This window comes from Sebastes umbrosus, chromosome 8 (genome assembly GCF_015220745.1).
Source record: "Sebastes umbrosus isolate fSebUmb1 chromosome 8, fSebUmb1.pri, whole genome shotgun sequence".
Classification (NCBI taxonomy): Eukaryota; Metazoa; Chordata; class Actinopteri; order Perciformes; family Sebastidae; genus Sebastes; species Sebastes umbrosus.
In genome coordinates this window covers 10473105-10494506 of record NC_051276.1, presented here as the reverse complement: position 1 = coordinate 10494506, position 21402 = coordinate 10473105, and the positions used below count along the sequence as shown (strand labels likewise).

Below are 21402 nucleotides of genomic sequence, written 5' to 3'. Positions count from 1 at the left end.
TTCAGAGACAAATCCCTACTAGTTCTGAAAATAAATAAACTCACATTTATTCCAACACAGGTTGATGAGTCAGCATAGTAATAAGACTATAAGACTAACTAGCTGAGACTCACTCTTTTCTGACAGGGGATGTATGTGTTTTCATCGGGGCGTCTGCAGAAGGCGTAGTAGGTTCCTCTGGTGTTCCGGGTGTAGCAGGACGGAGCGTCTGTAGCAGCTGATCACAGGAGAGGATTACACAGTTAACCTGTCCAAAGATCATCTCTTCTCCTTTACAAAGCACAACAAATATAACACGTAAGAGCAGGACACTCACTAGGTCCATACAGTTTGACACACTGGTTTGGCCTCTGTGGACACTGGCCGTTGTAGCAGTACCCCAGACCTCCATCACACGAGACGCCATTCACAGTAAACACGTCCTCGGGACAGGTGGCGTTCTTCCCGTCACAGAACTCTGCCAGGTCACAATCATCCTGCCGCCGGCGGCACTCCTGGGACCGAGGGCAAGATCTATATGGATCACATCAGAGTACATTGTATGTAAAACACTATGAAGTGTGCCAGATAAATCGGCATGCTTAGCTTTGCTTAGCCTTAGGTTGTGGCCAATATACACACATTTGAATAATATATTAAATAGTATGTCATTTGATTTGATTTGTTTTTGTTTTATATCAGGTTTTCCTTAAACCTCCAATAACTGGCAGCATAAACAGGTTGTGAACACAACATTAACATATCAGTGAACATGTTAGCAAACCGTTGAATTATTGAATCCCCATTCATTTGGAGTCGTGTTTGTGGCCACCTAATGAATATCAGTCTAATGTTCCCACTCTGTATGTTCAGCAGCAGCTCGTCTCTAACTGACTGTCGGATTTTAGAGCTTTTATGATGAAACAGCGTCCTGCTGCGGCTGAAAACGGCGCCATAAGAGCAGTGGGAGTGGGCCGGACAGCTGAAACGCAGCTGATCTTTCTCTGTAGGTTCATCACTACGAGCGACTGCTTTCACATTGTCACAGTGTTTTCATATCGTCACTGATTCATTGTTGCTATAAAAATATAGATTAGCCATTTCAAGGTGATCACCAGCTGGAGGTCAAAGGTCCAGTTAGGCTACTTTATTAAGTAGTTACCAGGGTAAAGGACTAATACAGTGACACTGAAATCTCCAGGAATTTTTGAACATACTTTATATACAAAAAGGCTCTAAATGGAATCATATTTAGTGTCTGATATATTTTTCCACGCAAAAGTTCAATTACCTCGTTAAAAAAAAAATCAAAAATACTCCTTTCCCCTCATTGAAAAATCCAGACACATATTTTAATTTCTAAGGTTCAACTGCTGGACACAAGATGTCTCCTACTTCACTGTAATCATCTCACACGTACACGTCTTACAAACACTGCAGAGTGAAGTCACACGCCCCAGGTGAAGTAACAATAAGCCAAACACTGGCTGCATCCAAGTGTTCTTAAATGCATCCATGTTTCCCTCACTTGTGTCTCTCCATGCATCCCAGGTGGGAGGGACTGAGATGCACGTGAGGGAAATGTGGATGCAAATAAGAGATTTTGGATGCTCCTATAGTTTCAACTGGAGGGTCTAACAGTAACCAACAGTCCTCCAGCTCAAATATTTGTAATACCTTAGATTCCCACTAGAGGAGGCTGCAGCAGATCAAACTATTGGATCACCATATCTCAGAAGATTTCATGTAAAGAAGTAAACATTTGAAAAAAAAAAAGTCCCTGTTGGAGGTGAAGTAGCATTTCTTCATCCATACTGACCCTTACAGTCTTCGCAGCACTCTCCCTCAGCACACTGTGAACCCTCCTTCAGTGTGCAGATGGTGGCGTTGCAGCACGGGTTGGTGCACTCCTATAAGAACAACACACACCTCATTAGACTCCTGGTGATCCTTCTCTTCATCATGTTGTTTATGTTCCTTTGAGTGATGTGTGTTTTTTCTTTCAAAATAAGAGCGAGCTTTCCGTCCCCTTATTAACTCAGCAGACACTGTGGAGACTCGGCAGATACTAGACAGAACTGGATCTAAGTCACAGTTTGTGAGAACTATTACCTCGTTTTCATTTCCCTGTGATACTTGACTCTTGTGGTATTTATATATTAATTGATTTAAATTATCAGAAGAAAATGTTTGTGGTATTGTACCATAATGCTTTCTGGTACATTAAAAAGGTGCATATGATAATGGCTGAGGTTCATGACTTTCAAACCACAAAAATGTACCTGTATTGTGATATTTTGTCCTGTGAAAAACTGACTTAAATCTCAGTGTTTAATAATGAGCGTCTAACTATTAAAGGCAGATATCTCCAGCATCAGGGCCCTCCTGCTGTATGCCACATGGAGCTTGTTGTGCCCTTACTTAATACCAGCAGAAGCAGAAACAGGTCTGAACATGATGATGATTATGATGATTATCACTGGAATGAACAACGTTAGTGGAATTACAAGTTGTGGAACTGTTCATTACGACTAGTGTTGTGGTTGGAAATGAACAATATAGCTTTAAAAGAATCATCCTGAAGCCATAAAGAGTGAATCAATATTCAAATAAATTCAACTTTATTGTCAATATACTCTCATTTCAAGATGGAGCAACTTGCTAAAAAATAACTGTAGGAGCCTTTGAACAATTTCCGAAATGTTTGTATTCATGTTTAATTAGGTTTGTGATGGTTTACATTTTTTTGGGTATTCGTTAATGTCTATGATATTGGAATTTATTATTTTGCCATTTATTATGTGATCGCGATGATTTGGGAGATTTGGGTCACATGGATATTATGGGTGGTACTCATAGTTAATAATATCAGCTGTTCACCTGGTGCCGGAAAGGGGGAGAGGGCCAGCCTAATGAAAGCAGCTGTTTGTGAGCCAGATGTGCTGTGCAGTCTCTCAGACACTAGCACTTCATATACAATCCAAACACCAGATTTCATATCAGGAGTTCACATTAATCTACCTGCTTTCATTCTCTTTTAAAAAGAAGATCGACTCTTAATGTCAAACGTCTTGGTGCATGTCAAATAGCCTCTTTCCAATATGCCTCTTGGCAAAATAACAAACTAAAAGAGTCAAGATCAGACAGGGACAACAAGATGTACACGCTTACTGTCTGGAAACTACGGCCCTGAGGCACACAGGTCTAAAATAATTTAACTCAGTAAGCTGTTCAGAACGCTTCACATTGTTATACTGTTATAGATCTTTATAGATGTTATAAATTAGATATATTAAGATAGATATAGAGTATATTTAGGAGGATTATTGAATATGGTTTAGACCTGCTCTATATGAAATCTTGAGATAACTTCTGTTATGATTTGATGCTGTATAAAAATAATTTGGTATAACTTGCATAGCTTCTGTATTAATACCATCATCAAGGCTTATTGATAACTGAGGGGAGAATATAGGTTTGAATATAGAATATGTTTCCTCCTGATGATGACGAGTGCTTGTTACCTCCAAGCTGCCACAGTCACACTGTTCTCCTTTCTCCACGAAGCCGTTTGCCGCAGAACGACGGGGCCTCCAGCGTGCTGTAGTCTGGTTTGTCCAGCAGCAGCTCGGGCTGCGGTTCAGCAAGTATTTCTCATAGCTGTTGGTGCTGCAGTTGCTGAAGGTCCGAGGAATATTCCGGCTGAAGACAAAATAAAACAGCAACACCTGTTTTCATTGTTAAGTCCCAAGTCACATACTTTGAACTTCAACCTTGTCTATACTTCTACTTCTTTTAGCCTTTCAACACAGCCTCAGAGAAACTGTTTGGAGTGAATCTGTTCTTATAGAAACACAGCAGACTTTATGACTTGTCATAGGAGGAAAAGCACAGGTATACATAATAACATGAATGACTTTAATGACTGCGTTATTAAACCCAATCATGACAGCCAGAACAGCAACATGAGGAGCCTGAAACCAAAGCAGCTAAATGCTTTTATTATCATGTCTTTATTTACACTGTGCTTTTCCTACGGAGACGTGTCAGAATGTCGTCTGTTAAAGGAGTACGCCACTGATTAATGCTGCACTTTTATAAAAAACGTTGGACTCACGATGGACAGTTTATAAAAAAAAAATACAAAATCAATGCTGCAGAACCAGAGATATCACCTTTTTCATTCCATGCAGTCTCCTTCCTTGTCTAAACCTGCCGCCTACATTACCACAATGCAACTCGGACTGCCGACAGTCCAGCTAATGTTAGCGCTAGCCTCAACAGCTACAGAGGTCTGGTGAGATCGCTTCTTTCTACCTCAACCACATTTTCTCATTTTCAAACTCGTAGTCTTCAGAACCCAACCGATGCTGACTCAGTGACATCACTTAAGGCAATTTATCAGACTCACACAGCTCCCTCTGGAGGCAATAAAGGCTTTATTCTACTTTTATGCTGTAGTACTCTCCAACACCTTAAAACAGACTGTGATGTTATGTAAAAAACATGCTTGCTTTTGAATGAGGTTTTGTAAACACGGTTTCTTACCTGACTGCTGCAGCCATGATGCAGCTATCACCAGAACCAACACAGCCGCTGGAGTCATCGTGGTTCATGCCCAGGTTATGGCCCCATCTCATGGGCCAGAGTTGCTCCCACTGCAATGGCCCGGTCATTGTGATCCTGAGAGGTGAAACTCTTTACATTTAGTTGGTAGAGTCTAGACGTGCGTTGCTCTACAGTTGAAGTACTTTCAAAATCACCATGTAAAAAAAAAGTTACACTTCCTCTTTAAAATAATGAATAACAGAATTTTGGTCACTTATTGACGATAGTTGGGAACTTGGTTGGCAAGCTCGCGCTTGCTCGCTCTCAATATACCTGAACGAGCATCACTGAAAACAGTGAGGCGACACGAGTCAGCTAAAACCACAATATCACTCTATATTTCAGCTGCTTGGCAGTAATGTTAGCTGACCAGACGAAGGTCTCTCCATGAACATGATTTAGATCTGATCCTAGTGTTGGCTTTTCCTGCCTAAGTGCAGGCTGAAGCAGCGGGGCTCTGCAGCGTGTCTCCCTGCTCTCTCCTCCCGCAGCCGGAGAGAGCAGAGGAGACACCGGCACCCGGTCGGTAACGAGAGGGTAACATTACTAGCTAAGGAGCTCCCACACTTCACAAGACACTTGAAACCTCTGTTGGTCTGGAGGAGCTGCAGCATTTTTTTTCTGCACAAACGTCCACTGTGCATTCACTAGATATTCTCAGAGCTAAACTAACTCTTCTGCAGTGAGGAGTGAGCGCGCGTTCACGTCTAGAGGTGGAGCGAGCTGAGAACGCGCGCGCTGTCTGAGCGAAGGCAGGCAGGCAGAGTTGGAGAGGCAGCGGCCACACACGAACGCGCATATGTGAGTGCGCATGGTGACGACCCGCTACATTTATGCGCGTACAAAGTTACAAATAGTCCCTTAAGTGTCGAGCCGCTCCTCTGAGTTTTGCTCAGCTTTTTAATTAATTATTAATATTTCTTTAAACCGTTTAACCGATGGCGTTAATCAGTTTAAAATGCGTAATGTCGATTAAACGGTTAACTATTAACATCCCTAGTCTAAACAACCAACAGACGGACATTACCATGGTAGAGCCATGCTGTTAGTGTGGCTAATATAAATTCCTTGGTTACAAACATTACACCCGGCCAAGACTATATGGTGTAAATAAAAGATATAGAGATGGAACAAATGTTAGTGTCTCTCAGGAAGGAGCTCCTACCTGTACAACTCCAACAGAGTGAGCTGAGCAAAGAGTCCCAATGAAAGCCAGCCCCACGGTGGTTCCTTCAATGTCAATACCACTGAAAGACAAGTAAGGATAGTATGAGAAACACTTCAAAAAACATATCTATGCTGTCCATCCATCCATCCAGTTCTCTATTTATACTATATTATATTGAAATAAAGAGGAAACACGGCTGGATGACTGGCATCAACAGTTCTCCGGCTTCCTCCCACAGTCCAGAGACATGCAGGTTAGGTGCATTGTTGACTCTAAGTTGAATGTGAGTGTGACTGGTTGTCTGTGTCAGCCCTGTGATAGTCTTGTGACCTGGGTCTGGTAAGTGGTTACAGATAAACGGTGGATGTTCCACGAGGTTTTGTTTGTCTGTTTGTTTGTGGGGAGGAGAGTTTCTTTTGGCAATCAACAGGTGTTGAACAGGTCAGGTCGACAGCTCTTGAAAGTCAAAAGTAACTTTCAAATCCATGTTTGTTCAGCTTATCGAGGGAAAACTCACACGCCTCTTCCTCATGACTGGAGTGATACAGGCTATTGTTTAATGGAGGAAACCGTGTGGGACCTCTCTGTACTTAGCTGAAATTTGAAATATACTGTACACACGTTATCTGTGACATCAATTCTAGTGTTTTAGCCAGTCAGGATCCAATTTGCAAAGACACGGAAGTTACACAAGCATGATATGGAAGCTTCCAGTTCACGTATAGAACATCCAGAACGGATGCACCAAAGTGGCTAAACTTATGAAACAAAATGTGAGAGATTCACAGCTTCTTTCTATTTAACAAGATATATAAAGTGGGATAGAGAATGCTGGATTTTTACTGCCAGGTTGGACAGGTTAAAGACTGTTCAGACCTGATGAGATGTGCGTTGTCGTGCTTTTTTCCTCATCATCAGCTCAGAGTTCCTCCACTTCATGAAAGCGTTCAGGTTGGCCCCGGCCGGGGGGGGTCACAGAGATCAAGTCACCACTGGACCAGATTTCCAGCCCCACCAGAGCAACGAAGGTCCTCAGAGGCTTGTAGGACCTGCAAGACAGCAGGACATCACCAGAAATAAACCATGAGACAGGTTATGTCTACACACTGTTCACTCCGATCAAAAACAGGACCAAATTATCAGGAAATGTTGCCGCAAATACTAGAAATGAATATGTGGCTTAAACGTAACAAACAGACAACTGTTATGTGTCATTTGTGATCTGGAATTTGCCAGAAATCATAAAAGCACTGACTCAATGACTCTCTTGGCAAAATGTACAGTGTTACGTCATGCCAATAAAGTCATTTGAATTGACTCACCATATTGACAAAGTTGACAACTTCAAATATCCGGTTTCTCATCGCTGTCCGATTTCGCTTCATCTTCAAGTACTGAAACATCATGGCATCATGTTAGAGCGAGGTCACATCCTGTTTCTCAGCAGTGGATCCATCATGAATCACCCAATGACCAAAATAACAACATGATGTGATTCTAGATCGGACCCAAATAGTCCAAAGGTTTTTTTTTACATTTACTCACATTACAAAGAAGTATTTAGTCATGTCCTTCACAAGAAGGAGTGCAAAATTAGCCAACTTCCTCTTTTTCTGAACTTTCTGGGTTTTTTTTTTACAGTAAATTTCCATGTGTGTATCTTACCGCACGGTTATCAGCAACAAGGTAGAGCTCAAGGTATTTCTGTTTCTGGACGATAGATATACCCTGGAGGACAACAGAATCAAGCAGATGAAGACAACTTTTAGTTAATGTCCTCTTTCAGCTTTAATTGTCAGATTTATTTTGTCTTGTGTTGTGATTATGAGACTGAAGGAGGTTTTTCTTTGCAGGCTGTTATGACAGCAGGGGTGTTACCGCTGATCTGGAGCGGCTCCGGCTTGTTTGGGGTTCGAAGTCGTCACTCCAGCTGGTGTTGGTGACGCCGCACATTGCAGGTGTGGAGTTCTTGTCATCAACGGTCATCACCGCGTGGTCCCCCTCATCGCCGCCAGAGAGGGGCTCAATCAGGTACCTCTGGGCTGACGTTCTGAAGTAACCCCTGCACAAGATCACGCCAGTTAGCCTTCTAGCTCGACGCACAGTTCGAGACACGGTTTTAACTACTTTATATCATATACGGTAAGGTACTTTAATCTATTGGTTCCCAATAGATCGGAAGAGTTGTGAGATGATAAAAAGAAAAAACAAAGTTCTGTGAAACCAAATTTGTATGAATGAATGAAACATAAACAAGGAGCCTCAAATAAACACTGCTTTTTGAAAGGGTCACAAGCCAAGATGATTGGTAAACACTGGTTTAATCTTTAAACAATGTGTTTTATAAGTTTCTTATATATTTTAAAATCTGAACAGTAACTGTCACATGAATGTAGTGGAGTAAAAAGTGCAATATTTCCCTCTGTGATGTAGAGAAGTAGAAGTAGAAATAAAATGGAAATACTCAATATACCTCAAAATTGTACTTAAGTAGATTACTCGATGATTTAAGGACAACTTTTTTTCATGAAGTAAAGTTAAAGAGAGGCTGGTTTGAGGGCTCACCTGAGTCCATCACAAGTGCTGATGCTGACAGACGATTGGCTGTCGTTCACAATGCTGCCATGATAGTAGCAGTGATCCTGATGAAGACAGGAGCATGATGACCAGGTTATCAAATAAGAAAAGGCCAAACTATCATTTACTCACATTGTTCAATCACAACTGTTCAAAGTCAAAGAAATGTTCATGGAATTTGGTCTTAGAAGCTTTAAAAGATGTGGTTTAGAAAAGACAGTTGTACTTTGAGGTACGTTCGGGAAAGTACAAAAACACTTACGACGTCATTTGGAGTTGTGGTGACTCGAGTCCCATCTTCTTGGTAGTAAGTCTCAGTGTAGTCTTTGGTGAGTAATTCCCTGATGATGACAAGATATGAACATAAATGGCCATCATACCATACTATGGTCTATGATTTATCTGACTTACACCCCAAATGTCCTTGTTGAAAATAACCAATGTGTAATATCTGATTCTGAGTCTGCAGAAATCTCAAAAGAAATAGCACGGCTCAGTGTGTCTAAAGGCAAAGATGAAAACCAACGACATGATAACCACAAATTCTGTGGAAGGCAAAAGAGAAGTAAAAGCAGGAAGTATCTGTGAGACACTGCTTTAAATATTGATTTTAAACAGCAGGGAAGTAAAAACATACTTATTTCTTTCGAGTTGCAATTCAATGTCTCGTCCTCCCACCGTCATTCCATACTTAACAGTCTCTGGCCTGAGATGCTGTGGAAAGGAAACATTCATTCTTATTTTCCCATAACTTACATCATAGCTTGGCTGTGTATAACAGCACACACATGTACAGTATCTCTGTGACACTAAACATAGGAACAAGTGAAGACAGTACCTCTGCATGTCTCTTTCTAACTGTGCTAAGTCTGACGGGTCGAACCACCTCATAGTCCTTCACCTCTTCAAAGTCGTGACCGTGGCTTTCTGTGGAGATGCAACATACATCACGTCACGTTGATGTTATAGGGTGTAAGGACGAGTTTAAAGGTGATTTAGTAACTGTCAACTAACTAATCTAGCAGTTAACCCCCTGCGCTTTCCAGTCCTACGCTTTCCAGTCCTACGCTTTCCAGTCCTACGCTTTCCAGAGTTTGACCATATATACGTTTCAGTGTCGTGCTGCCATTGTTCCATCCATTTGTGTTGTTAAATCCAAATTATTTCATGTTCATGTTGATGTAGCTTTACACTTTAACATTTTTTTTTACATTGCGTTTTGCTTTTTATTTGGCACGTACGTAATACCCCCGCCCCAAGTGTTAAAGAAACACACAACTATTCCTTTAACAAGGTAAGATAAGGTGAGGGCAGCAAATGAGCCGATAGCTCAAGGTTTACTTTTTCAGTCTGACACACCTCCTGTGACCCGACCTGCTTACTGAATGACCCCCATCCGGGCCCTGACCCCAAGGTTGAATCTCTGCTCTAGCCCCTGACCTATGTAAAAAAAAATAAGACAGAAAAACAATGGCACCCGCTGCAACCCCAGAGGTAGGGGCTTAATTAAAACGCATGCTGTATGTTAGCAAAACGATTGCAGCTTTCCAGACTGGATCCTTCAGATGAAAGTTAGTTGTAGAGATTGTTCAGTTATTTCATATCAACCTTCACAGCAGGCTGGAGATAAAATCAGGGCCGATTAGTGCACAAATTGTTGCTGAACTGCCTGCATGCCCTCTGCTGTACAGTAATTACGGGATTTTCTGTAACCCACGACACATTCATATGAAGTGTATGAATGTATACAGTATCAACACAGTAGCAGTGTCTGTCTGAAACCAGTTATCAGTGAAAACCTTATCAACAGGAACACTGAAGGCTTTGTGAGCAGGAAAATGTGTGTGTCCGTATTATATCAGACTAATCAAGTTAACCTTACATTATAATTTGGAACTTAAATCAAGTGTAATGCAGTGAAGCACACAACTTGTTATATTAAATATGCAAACACAACATAATGTCTATCAATGAAACTACATGATTTTAAGCATTTGTGTGTTGACGAAACAGCAGACGTTAACATAGAATTTCTATTTTCTTTTTCTATCTTTATGTTTTTTTCAAAAGTTTTTCTCATTTGCTTTGGCTCAATTCCTGAATGAGAATATTTCTTCATTTTTTCTCATGTGTGTTTATAGTGGAGTCAAACTGTCCATTACTTGCCATATTAATAAGGAACAAAACATAAAACACAAGTCCTACTTCATGTTTGTGGTATCAGTTCCTCACCAACATTAAGAAACTTTTTGACCAAACTTGGTACTTCCCAGTGAGCAAAAGCATGCCTGAAAGGATATGACTGAGTCCCTGTTAGTCATGGTTACCTGTGGACAGGTACGCAGTAGCACCTGAGAGGGTGGTGGCTTTTTTGTGATCTGAATTCCAGCCTTGACAGTGTGGCACAATATCAGCAATGTGTTTAAAGTAATTCCCACTCATTGGTTTCGGCTTAGGAAGCATCATTAGATGGTAGCTACTGAGTGTGCTTCCAATGTAACCACAGAAATTAGGGCTCATTGCTTAGCAGGATTTCACAGCAGGCAGGATGAAGACACACAGTCGGTATTTCCTTGCTAATCACATGTTGCAAATGCATCAGGTCCAAAAAGTTCCATTATCACTGATGCACACGAGGTAAACTCAGCTAAAGGTAGATCAACCACATTTTCAGGTGGAGACAGATATCATTCATTATCCTGAAACTGATGGAAGTTACATCCCTATAGTGCCTTTAAGTCTTAAATTTATGATATATCATATCCTATCTGATCATGTCTTTTAGAGCAGTGTTTTTACTTTATACTCAGGAGCAGAAACCCACAAGTTAAAGTACTTTGAATAAATAGGACAGGCCAAATGTAGGCTTTTGTTATTAATTAGCCACTGTGCTGAGTGGAGGTAACAATATCCAGTGACTTACCTGAGGGCTTGAGCGAGGCAATTAGGATGAGGAGCCACAATAGGAGCGTTGGCACCATTGTCCAAGTGCAGACAGTCACTGTAATAGAGCAGATGGATGCTCTGATCAGGCTATATGAGGTGTACATGCATCCTGTGTTGCTGTTCTTGCGAGGCCACACCTTGTTGGATTTATTATGTACAAAAGTGCTTACAATGACCTGAAATAACCTGATTGTTGGATTTGTTGTGCATGAAGTGTTTGCGAGGACAGGGAGGATGCACGTTCTGTTCTTTTTGCAAGGTCAAGGAGAGAAAGGAGTCAGAAGGAGAAACAAAGAAGAAGATATGCAGCAAAGACATCACGTGCCATAATCTCATGAATATTACTATTGTGTAAACCATGAATAGACTGGATCAGGGATAGCTCGGGATTCAGACTTCACGAACTGACCCATGCACTGTATGTTGTCAGGGACACGTTGATTGGATCCAGATATCTGTAAACTCTTTTATTTTACTTATGCAACATTGATTGTTCGGAATAAATTGAATCATTATGCTTTAAACTCATCTGTTTGGAAATTCTCTTTGTCACACAAGATTAACCAACACGTAACTGGGCCTTGACCTCTTGGAGGTAGAAGGCCAGTTCCTTCAATTGGTGAACCTGACATGATCTTCGGCATTGAGAAGCGTGTCCAAAGGACGGACAGACCGGTGAGAGAGAGAAAGGGCCCTGAAATCTTAAGGTAAGCAGAACCTGTTGTATCGAACTCTGCATATTGGCTTACTCTAAATTATCTCTCTTGTTGTGCTGAATCTCCTTTGTAGTGATAAATGTTGCAAAAGTAAAGACTTTCTGTTAAAGCGTTTGGAACGCTGCGCTTGGAGCGCTAGAGTAGTGCGCTTGGAGCGCTAGTCTTTAGTAACGTCTGGGACGTTAGAGAAGTATTTGGAACATTAGAAAAGCGTTTGGAACGCTGCGCTTGGAGCGCTAGAGTAGTGCGCTTGGAGCGCTAGTTTTTAGTAACGTCTGGGACGTTAGAGTTTAGTAAAAATAGCGCTTGGAGCGCCTGTATGAGTAGTGCGCTTGGAGCGCTAGTTTAGTAACATCTAGGACGTTAGAGTTTAGTAAAAATAGCGCTTGGAGCGCCTGTATGAGTGTACATTAATAACTAGTATTCAGAGGAAAATTAAAACTTACTGTTGATACTGGGCCAACATCGCTGGAACATCAAAGTGTCCAGTAGAAGCTTATGTTGGTAGGATCACAGCGAGGGGCATAGCGACCCATTTACTCTGAATCTAGTTACTGTCATAAACTGAATAAACCTGTGTGAAATAGTACTGGACAGAATGGACGGAGAATTTGACAAAGACTGTGAGGAACGGGGTGGCTGTGGGCCTCCCCGTTTATCATTTGGACAGCAATGGGCTAAAGTCAGGACAAATGTAATCTGTACATTTGATCCCAAGACTAGAAATAAAGAGACTCAAGACCTAGATGAAGGCTGCACGGTGGTGCAGTGGTTAGCACTGGCGCCTCACAGCTAGAGGGTCGCAGGTTCAAATCCGGCTTGCGGCCCTTCTGTGTGGAGTTTGCATGTTCTCCCCGTGTTAGCGTGGGTTTTCTCCGGGTACTCCGGTGTCCTCCCACAGTCCAAAGACAGGTTAGGTTAATTGTTGACTCTAAATTGCCCGTAGGTGTGAATGTGAGGGTGAATGGTTGTCTGTCTCTATGTGTCAGCCCTGTGATGGACTGGCGACCTGTCCAGGGTGTACCCCGCCTTCGCCCAATGTCGGCTGGGATCGGCTCCAGCGCCCCCCCCCCCCCCCCCCGCGACCCCCCCCCCCCCCCCCCCCGGATAAGCGGTTGCAGATGGATGGATGGATGAAGACCTAGATGAGTGGTATAACATGACAGTGAAGGAAGGGCATTTTCCAGCCACGGAAAGTGAAGCCAAATTCATGCCAGTGATGAGAGCATTAATACAGGTGGTTCATAGAAAGCTGCTGCAAGCAGGACAAGACAAAGAAAAGGGACATATGTTTGTAAGGAGGAAATTGAGGAAGAGTTGGCAAGTAAATTGGTAAAATATAATGTGATACAGATGGCTGCACTATCAGCCTTAGGCAGCCAGACGAAAGCCACCCACGCAAAAAACGCTGAAGCAAAACCACTAGTGAAACCCTCACCCAGTCCTAGCGCACCCCCACCACCAAACCCACATACTAGCCAGCCGCCACATTACATGTCCCTCCATCAGCAGTACCCACCTGGCCCACATCCCAACCCCCCTCCTTATCCTCCTCCTACCCCTAGTCCGGTACCAACCCCACAGGACAGTGATTATACAAACAAAGTTATGGCACCATTGTTTCAAGTGTTAGGTGGTACTTTGGAACTAGAAGAGGAAATAGAAAAAGAACAAGGAGCAGGTTCAGCCTCAGAGGCGGGTAGTATGTCTGATGTAGCCAGAGAAATAGACAGGCTAAGGGAAGAACTGAGAGATCAGGCTGAACAATACAGGATAGGACAAGCCATGTTACCACCAGACTTGCGTAATGGAGGCGTAAGAGGGAGAGCTCAATCTACCCCTAAACCCCACACAGAGAGTCCGGACATAGGTGACTGGATGCAGAGAACTGAGAGAGACACAGAGGGTACGTTCCAAAGCTCTTAATTTTCGTTTCCTCGCTCCTCGATCCTCGCTTGAACCGGAAGTTGTTCTGGTGCGCCATTTTGAAGACCGTTCCAAAGCCCTTATTTGTGCATCGAGGAGCGAGGATCGAGGATCGAGGATCGAGGATCGAGGAGGCTTGCCGGAGGAGCGATGAGCGAGGATACACCAGTGTATCCTGCACGGAAGTCTTTTACCGACCGACATGCCCTCTTATTGGATATCAGTTACTGATTGGACGCTGCTGCCGATCAGACTGATCTGATAACTTTACCTCTCAACATCACTGGAGTTTTATACCGGAGTGAAAACAGATCACATATTAAACGTTTTATAGTTTAGTTGTCTTCTGATTCACCATCTAGTTATAATCTGTGTTAACTGAAGCTCTGAGCAGCAGCAGAAGGACCTGCTGTATCTCTCCTTCACACACCGTCAGTGAAGCAGCCTGACACTGAGAGGGGTTTATAGAACCTGACAAACTGACTTAAAATAACTTTCTGCATTTTTTAGAATGATTTGTCTTTTTATGATCTGTTATTTCCCCTGTTAACTTTTATTAATGAAACTATTAAAGTAAGAGAGAGAAGGAGAGTCTGTCTGTCAGCAACAAACACCTTTTACATAATTTATCCTCATTTCCATTCAGTCACATGAGGCTGATAATTCCTGAACGTCGGGTTTGATATGAGTTACATCATTTACATTTTCCCTTTAGCCTAATAAATAATGTCCAGTGTTCAAAAAACACCACAGTCATATTCTGGGTTATGAAATAATTAACTCACAATCAGAATATCAATAACTACAGACGCTAATAATGAATAAATAATATAAAGTTATTGTTCCAGTAGAGATGGTTCCTGAGCCTCTAAGCAGTCCACAGTAGAAATACAGGCTGCAGCTTGCACTTGTCTTTATTAGTATTAGTACAGTTCAGACACAAACAGCTGTTAAAGTTGACTGACAGCTGATCCAGATGTGATCAGCTGCTGCTGTCATCAGAAACGGACGTCGCTTCACGTGACGCTTCAGAGGAATCGACCGTCCCATGTCGCTTAAATTGTATTTCCTCGTTTCCTCTCTCCTCGCATGGTTTCCTTGCGTCTCTCCATGCTTCCCTGGTGGGAGGGACTAAGACGCAAGGATGAGACGCAAGTGAGGGAAACAGGGATGCAATTAAGAGCTTTGGCATGTACCCAGAGAGATCCAGTGCAGAGTATCATGATGTCCACACTAGTGGAGAGGTAGATGAGGACGCTGATGACGAGGATAGTAGAGCAGTAGAGGAGGGTGATGATGATGAAGACGAAGACATTCCTATCACTATAGAGGGAACCATGAGAACGCACTCCAAAAGAGGGATACATAGGAGACGGGAGGGTGGGGACGAAGAGGCGAGACCATATACACCCCCCAAAACTAGGTCACATAAAGTTTATGGAAAGTACGAAGACAAAGGTGACAAACAGAGGAGTCAGTGCGTTGGCATGTTTCTCATTGTGGCCAAAAGCAACGGTAGAGACGAGTATCAGCCGTTCACCTTAGGTGACATTCAAGCACTGAGTGAGCTCCTCCCAGGAATTCAAGAGGGAGGCGGAGTGTGGCTCACGAGCCTGTATAACAAGACCCGAGGGAAGACTTTAGCTATGGGCGATCTCAGGGCTATTTTGGGTTTCTCGGTTTCGGACTGGGCACTGAAAGAATTAGAAGCAGCGGCCGGAACAGCCCAGGTGTTAGATAGGAGCCCCCTTAACCCCTACGCTACCTCCTTCGGTAATGCTATTAGACAAAAGTATCCCATACCAGCGGGCAAGCTCCACAGCTTGGTGTTTAAGATTAAGAACGGGGAGAGCGGACGCACGTTCATAGAAAGAGCAAAGACAGAGTTGGCGGGGGCTACGGGGGTGAACCCAGATAAAGAATCACAGCAGTCTCTGTTCAGAATAGCTCTGTTAAAACATGCTCCGGAAGGAGTTAAGAGAAAGATGCAAGAGAATCCAGATATGGCAGGGGCAAAATCATCAAGATGGGAAACACATTTCTGCCATCATCAGGATGCAGAAACCAAGGAGGAGGAAGAGGAAAATGAGTCATTAAAAGAGATGGTAGCTCAGTTGACTAAATTACAGTTGGCAGATGCACGGACTCGTGCAACAGATAAGAAAAAGGGAGGGAAAGAGAAAGATACCCAGATGGCTCAAATTGTAACACCAGCTCCAGCCCCGCCACAGAATCCTTATCCACTGCAGGGCCCGCCACAGGCTATGTATCAACCCCAGTATCATGTTCCTTACCAAGCTGCCCCATATCAGCAGCCCCCTTATCATGAAGGCCGGAATAGAGGCAGAGGGAGAGGAGGAGGAGGCAGGGGGAGGGGGTATGCCCAACCAAGAGGAGGCAGTTGTTTCATCTGCGAAAGCCCGGATCACTGGGCACGTGACTGTCCTCAGAAACAACAACAGCAGATGAGAGGGCCTCCACAGCAGTCATATCAGCCAACAATACAGACTCCACCAAACCAACAGCTAGCTCCAATGCAGGCATACAGCGGGTACTCTGCGCAGGGACCTCCACCTGGTCCATATACACCAGGAATGTTCCCATAGGGGTGCCCGACGGAGATGGAGGGGCAGGAGCTGGCAGAGCCCTGTCTCCAGTTGACAGTGAACGGAAAACGAAGATGGTTCATGGTGGATACGGGAGCACGTTACTCCACCTTAGCTGAACCTATGTGTTCCCTTTCCTCTCACTATGTTTCCGTTTTGGGATTTTCCGGCACTGAACAAAGACTGCCTTTTACTGTTCCCCTTCCTGTCCGGCTTGGGAGACAGGTGATGGAGCACCCCTTTTTGTATGCACCTGATTGTCCACGTGATCTCCTGGGAAGAGATGTTTTGGCAGCACTGGGGGCTTCTGTACATAGTTCACCAGAAGCTGTGATAGTGAGTTTCCCCGGAGGAGAAGAAATGGTGTGCTCCTCGCCCTCCAGTGCTGATCGCATGTGCATGTTGAGTCCTGATACCTCACCTGATGCCCCACCACCCTGTGCAGACATATATTGGGCCCTGCTAGCCGACAGAAACCCTCTGATTGACTTTTACAACATGTGGCAACCATGGATTAGGGCTCTACACCCTTACCTCCCTGTTCCCGATCCTCCCCACTGCACTCTGAATTATGACAGAAATAATGATCTTACGTATCAAGATGAGTTCCAACAGAACCTGTTAGATACAACCTGGGGGATAGGGGTATGAGATGTTTATATAGCACCAGCAGGAGTAGCAGCCGCAGTAAAACTAACCCCAGCACAAGAACAATGGTATCGCATGTCAGAAGAAGCTGTTCCCCATGTGTCCCTAGCCATAGCTCCAAAACATCAGGCTAAAGACTTAGGCCCCATGGTTAAAGCAGCAGTCGCTCTGACAGACTGGGTTCCCACTTCCCTTTTGGGGGTTTCAATCTCACCATCCTCTAACATATATAGACTCTCCTTTTACAATGCAGTGTCAGGTATTTGCAAACATGAGTTACTAACACGCCACCACGGTAGGGAGATGTTAGATGGTGAAGGAGCCACTTCCATGTTGGCAGCTCTCCCTTCCTCACTGTGGTCTACGGGCCCCTTTGATGTTGGCAGGTGCAGCATGGAACCGGTAACTTTCGAGATGAATACTTACTGCCCTATCTGGAGACCTCAGTATAAGCATAAAGTGGAAGCAGCCCAGGGTATCTCCCCTACGATTGAAGGACTGATAAAGGCGGGAGTATTAAGAAAATCTTACTCTCAGTGGAACACTCCCATTTTGCCAGTAATCAAACCCTCCGGCTCATACAGAATGGCTCATGATTTAAGAGCCATCAATGAGGTGGTTTTGACTCCTGTTACACCAGTACCGAACCCCCACTCTGCTCTCTCAAAGCTCACCCCAGCCCATACATCTTTCACATGTATAGACTTGGCTAACGCCTTCTTTTGCCTGCCCTTAGCAGATCATTTACAGGACATTTTCTCATTTACATATGAAGGCCAAAGGCTGACATATAATGTGTTACCACAGGGGTTTATACTCTCCCCCTCTATTTTTAACGAAACCTTGAGAACTCACTTAGCCGGCCTTGAACTCCCTGAGGGGTGTTGTATTGTACAATATGTAGATGACTTGTTAGTGGCCGCACCCTCGGCTGAGGTATGCCTGTCACTAACTCATGCATTGTTATTGAGGTTACATAACTGCGGTTTCAAAGTCTCAAAGGAAAAACTTCAGTGTTGCCGCGCACAAGTTTCGTTCCTAGGTAGAATGGTGTCAGCAAAGGGCACCACAATGAGAGAAATTTCACTTCCTTTCCCAAACCAGTATAAAATAGGACCACCCAGATAAAAGTTTTTCAGTTGCGCGCAGGAAAACAAACTAGAAGCATCATGCAGTACGGCAAATTTCTAGTAGCGTTTGTTGTAGTATCTGTGTTTACCTCTCTTGTCCTCGTTTTTCTAGACAATCCTCGACCAAAAAAGGAGAAGCCAGAAGGAACAGGGAAGAATGTAACGATTAAACTAGCACCAAACGACACCGAGGCACATCAAAATCGCACTGAAACCGTAAATACAACTGCACACCATAGATCAAAAAGGTCCACGTGTCCTGAAGCCAGGGTTCAATTAAATTATACGTTGGGAAGTAATACCAGTTATCAGGTAGACTTATGTGATATCATTGACTGTTGGGGGGGGGGGGGCGGGGGTAAATGGCGGTGGTATGATTTCTATCTATGTGGTTTCAGCAGAAGGCACCAGTGGTGTCCTTCATGGTCATATGTATGGTCATATACTGGTCCTCATTGGGATCCAGATGGTTCCGCGGCCACTAGGACTCAAGGCTCGGTTCCCCTGAAGGAACACATAACCGTTATGCGAGGCTCACTAATAAGGGTAAAGAGAGGACTAAGCCAGGGGCAAAACCCTCTTATAATCACCATACGCAACCTGCATATTAACCCCCTACCAAATTCCCCTTGTGGGAATAATGAAACCGCCAACATGATTGTGGGGGTGGACCATTCAGACAAAGACACCATGGGTTTGGTTAAAATTAATTTTAAAACCAAGGCAATCTCAATAGCATCACCATCCCCGACAACACCACCTCCTCCGTTACAGAAAATAGTTGAACTAGACTTTAACCTGTTGACCACGAATGATATAGTAAGAATAGCCACAGGATATGGGGATAAAAACATCTGGCTAGACTGGATGATATACACAGCCAGAAAACAGAACCAGGGTAATTGTATTGCCTGTTCTACAGCCCGTCCCTCCCTGTTCATGGTGCCAGGACCTGTACATTTGAATGATACCGATGGCTTAGACTGTTTAACTGCTATGTACACACCTGGTACAAATCTCACTAACTGTACTGCTCTGCTTGAAGTGTATCCCCTGATTCCCAACACCACCATTCCTCCCCTGTTTGTACCCAAAAAAGGACATTACGTATGTTTTAACAGAACAGGGAAAATAAATATGTCACTTGGGAATGGTTCATGGTGTGACAGTATGGTAGATGTAACCAATTGGACCAACTCCGCCAACTGGACTTTAGCTAGAGGAGACCTTTTCTGGTACTGTGGGAAGGGTACCCTAACAGTAAGCCTGCCGGCCAATTGGTCAGGTGTGTGTTCCCTAGTTAGACTAGCTGTCCCGATGACCATAATTGGCTCAGAAGTGCACACCCGAAAGAGGAGAAGTTTCGATCTCCAGATTAACAATCCTACATACGTCGATGCCATTGGAGTACCTAGAGGAGTCCCTAATGAATATAAACTAGCTGACCAAATAGCTGCAGGTTTTGAAAACATACCTATAATAAGTGCTCTGATCCCTATCACTCCTAACAAAAATGTTGACCGCATTAACTACATCCACTATAATGTTCTCCGTTTGACTAATCTAACCCGTGATGCAATTGCCGGACTAGCTGAACAAATGGCTCCTACGTCACTGATGGTGATCCAAAATAGAATGGCATTAGATATGCTGCTGGCAGAGAAAGGCGGTGTATGCTCAATGTTCCAAGACTCATGTTGTATTTTCATCCCTAACAATACAGCGCCGGACGGGACTGTAACTAAGGCGCTAGAGGGGCTCCGGACGCTGTCTGAATCCATGCACGATGACTCAGGTATCAACAGCCCCATTAACGACTGGTTAGACCGTACCTTTGGGAAATGGAAGTCCATGGTGGTATCTCTATTCTCCTCAATCCTTGCTGTGTGTGCATGCTTAGTATTATGCAGTTGTTGCTGTATTCCATGTATTCGCCACCTCACTGAGCGTGTGATTATTTCTGCTGTGCAACGAAAGCATCCGGATGCACCTCCTTCTTATCAGATGGCCATGTTCCAAGCGGAGAGACAGGGTCTCCTGGAAATGGTGGGGGATAGTGAAGATGTTGATCCTGAAGAGGTTGTGTGATGATGCTTATAATTAATACATCTGTACGTAACATGATGATGCTTATAATTAATACATCTGTACGTAACATGATGATGCTTATAATTAATACATCTGTATGTAACATTATCTGTAGGTGAACTTAGTTAAGTTCAAAAGAGGGTCTGTTGGATTTATTATGTACAAAAGTGCTTACAATGACCTGAAATAACCTGATTGTTGGATTTGTTGTGCATGAAGTGTTTGCGAGGACAGGGAGGATGCACGTTCTGTTCTTTTTGCAAGGTCAAGGAGAGAAAGGAGTCAGAAGGAGAAACAAAGAAGAAGATATGCAGCAAAGACATCATGTGCCATAATCTCATGAATATTACTATTGTGTAAACCATGAATAGACTGGATCAGGGATAGCTCGGGATTCAGACTTCACGAACTGACCCATGCACTGTATGTTGTCAGGGACACGTTGATTGGATCCAGATATCTGTAAACTCTTTTATTTTATTTATGCAACATTGATTGTTCGGAATAAATTGAATCATTATGCTTTAACTCATCTGTTTGGAAATTCTCTTTGTCACACAAGATTAACCAACACGTAACTGGGCCTTGACCTCTTGGAGGTAGAAGGCCAGTTCCTTCAACCTTCGCCTCCTGAAATTCTGTCTCACAGAAGACATACAGCGGGTAAAATAAGTATTGAACGCGTCACCATTTTTCTCAGTAAATATATTTCCAAAGGTGCTATTGACATGAAATGTTCACCAGATGTTGGTAACAACCCAAGTAATCCATACATACAAGGAAACCAAAACAAATAAGTTCAGAAATTAAGTGATGTGTAATAATGTGAAATGACACAGGGAAAAAGTATTGAACACATGAAGAAAGGGAGGTGCAAAAAGGCATGGAAAGCCAAGATAACAGTTGAAATCTATCAGTAATTAGAAAGCAATCCTGCCCTTTGTCAGTGCAAATTAATATCAGCTGATTCAGTCCCAACTGATGGCCTATAAAAATGTGTCTCATTACCA

General features: G+C 43.4%; 1 protein-coding gene across 1 annotated transcript; it reads right to left on the bottom strand.

Annotated features, from left to right (window-relative positions):
* Nucleotides 1–98: 98 nt before the first annotated feature.
* On the bottom strand, nucleotides 99–21175 carry adam28 (ADAM metallopeptidase domain 28). The gene is given in 22 exon segments (XM_037778384.1): nucleotides 99–217; nucleotides 317–513; nucleotides 1795–1889; nucleotides 3504–3551; nucleotides 3553–3602; nucleotides 3605–3681; nucleotides 4528–4610; nucleotides 4612–4662; nucleotides 5753–5834; nucleotides 6632–6660; nucleotides 6662–6724; nucleotides 6726–6802; nucleotides 7077–7149; nucleotides 7421–7483; nucleotides 7634–7817; nucleotides 8321–8397; nucleotides 8595–8673; nucleotides 8970–9046; nucleotides 9171–9259; nucleotides 11256–11415; nucleotides 21014–21030; nucleotides 21134–21175. Coding segments are annotated over 22 exon segments (1824 nt in total). The 5' UTR covers nucleotides 21168–21175.
* Nucleotides 21176–21402: the final 227 nt, after the last annotated feature.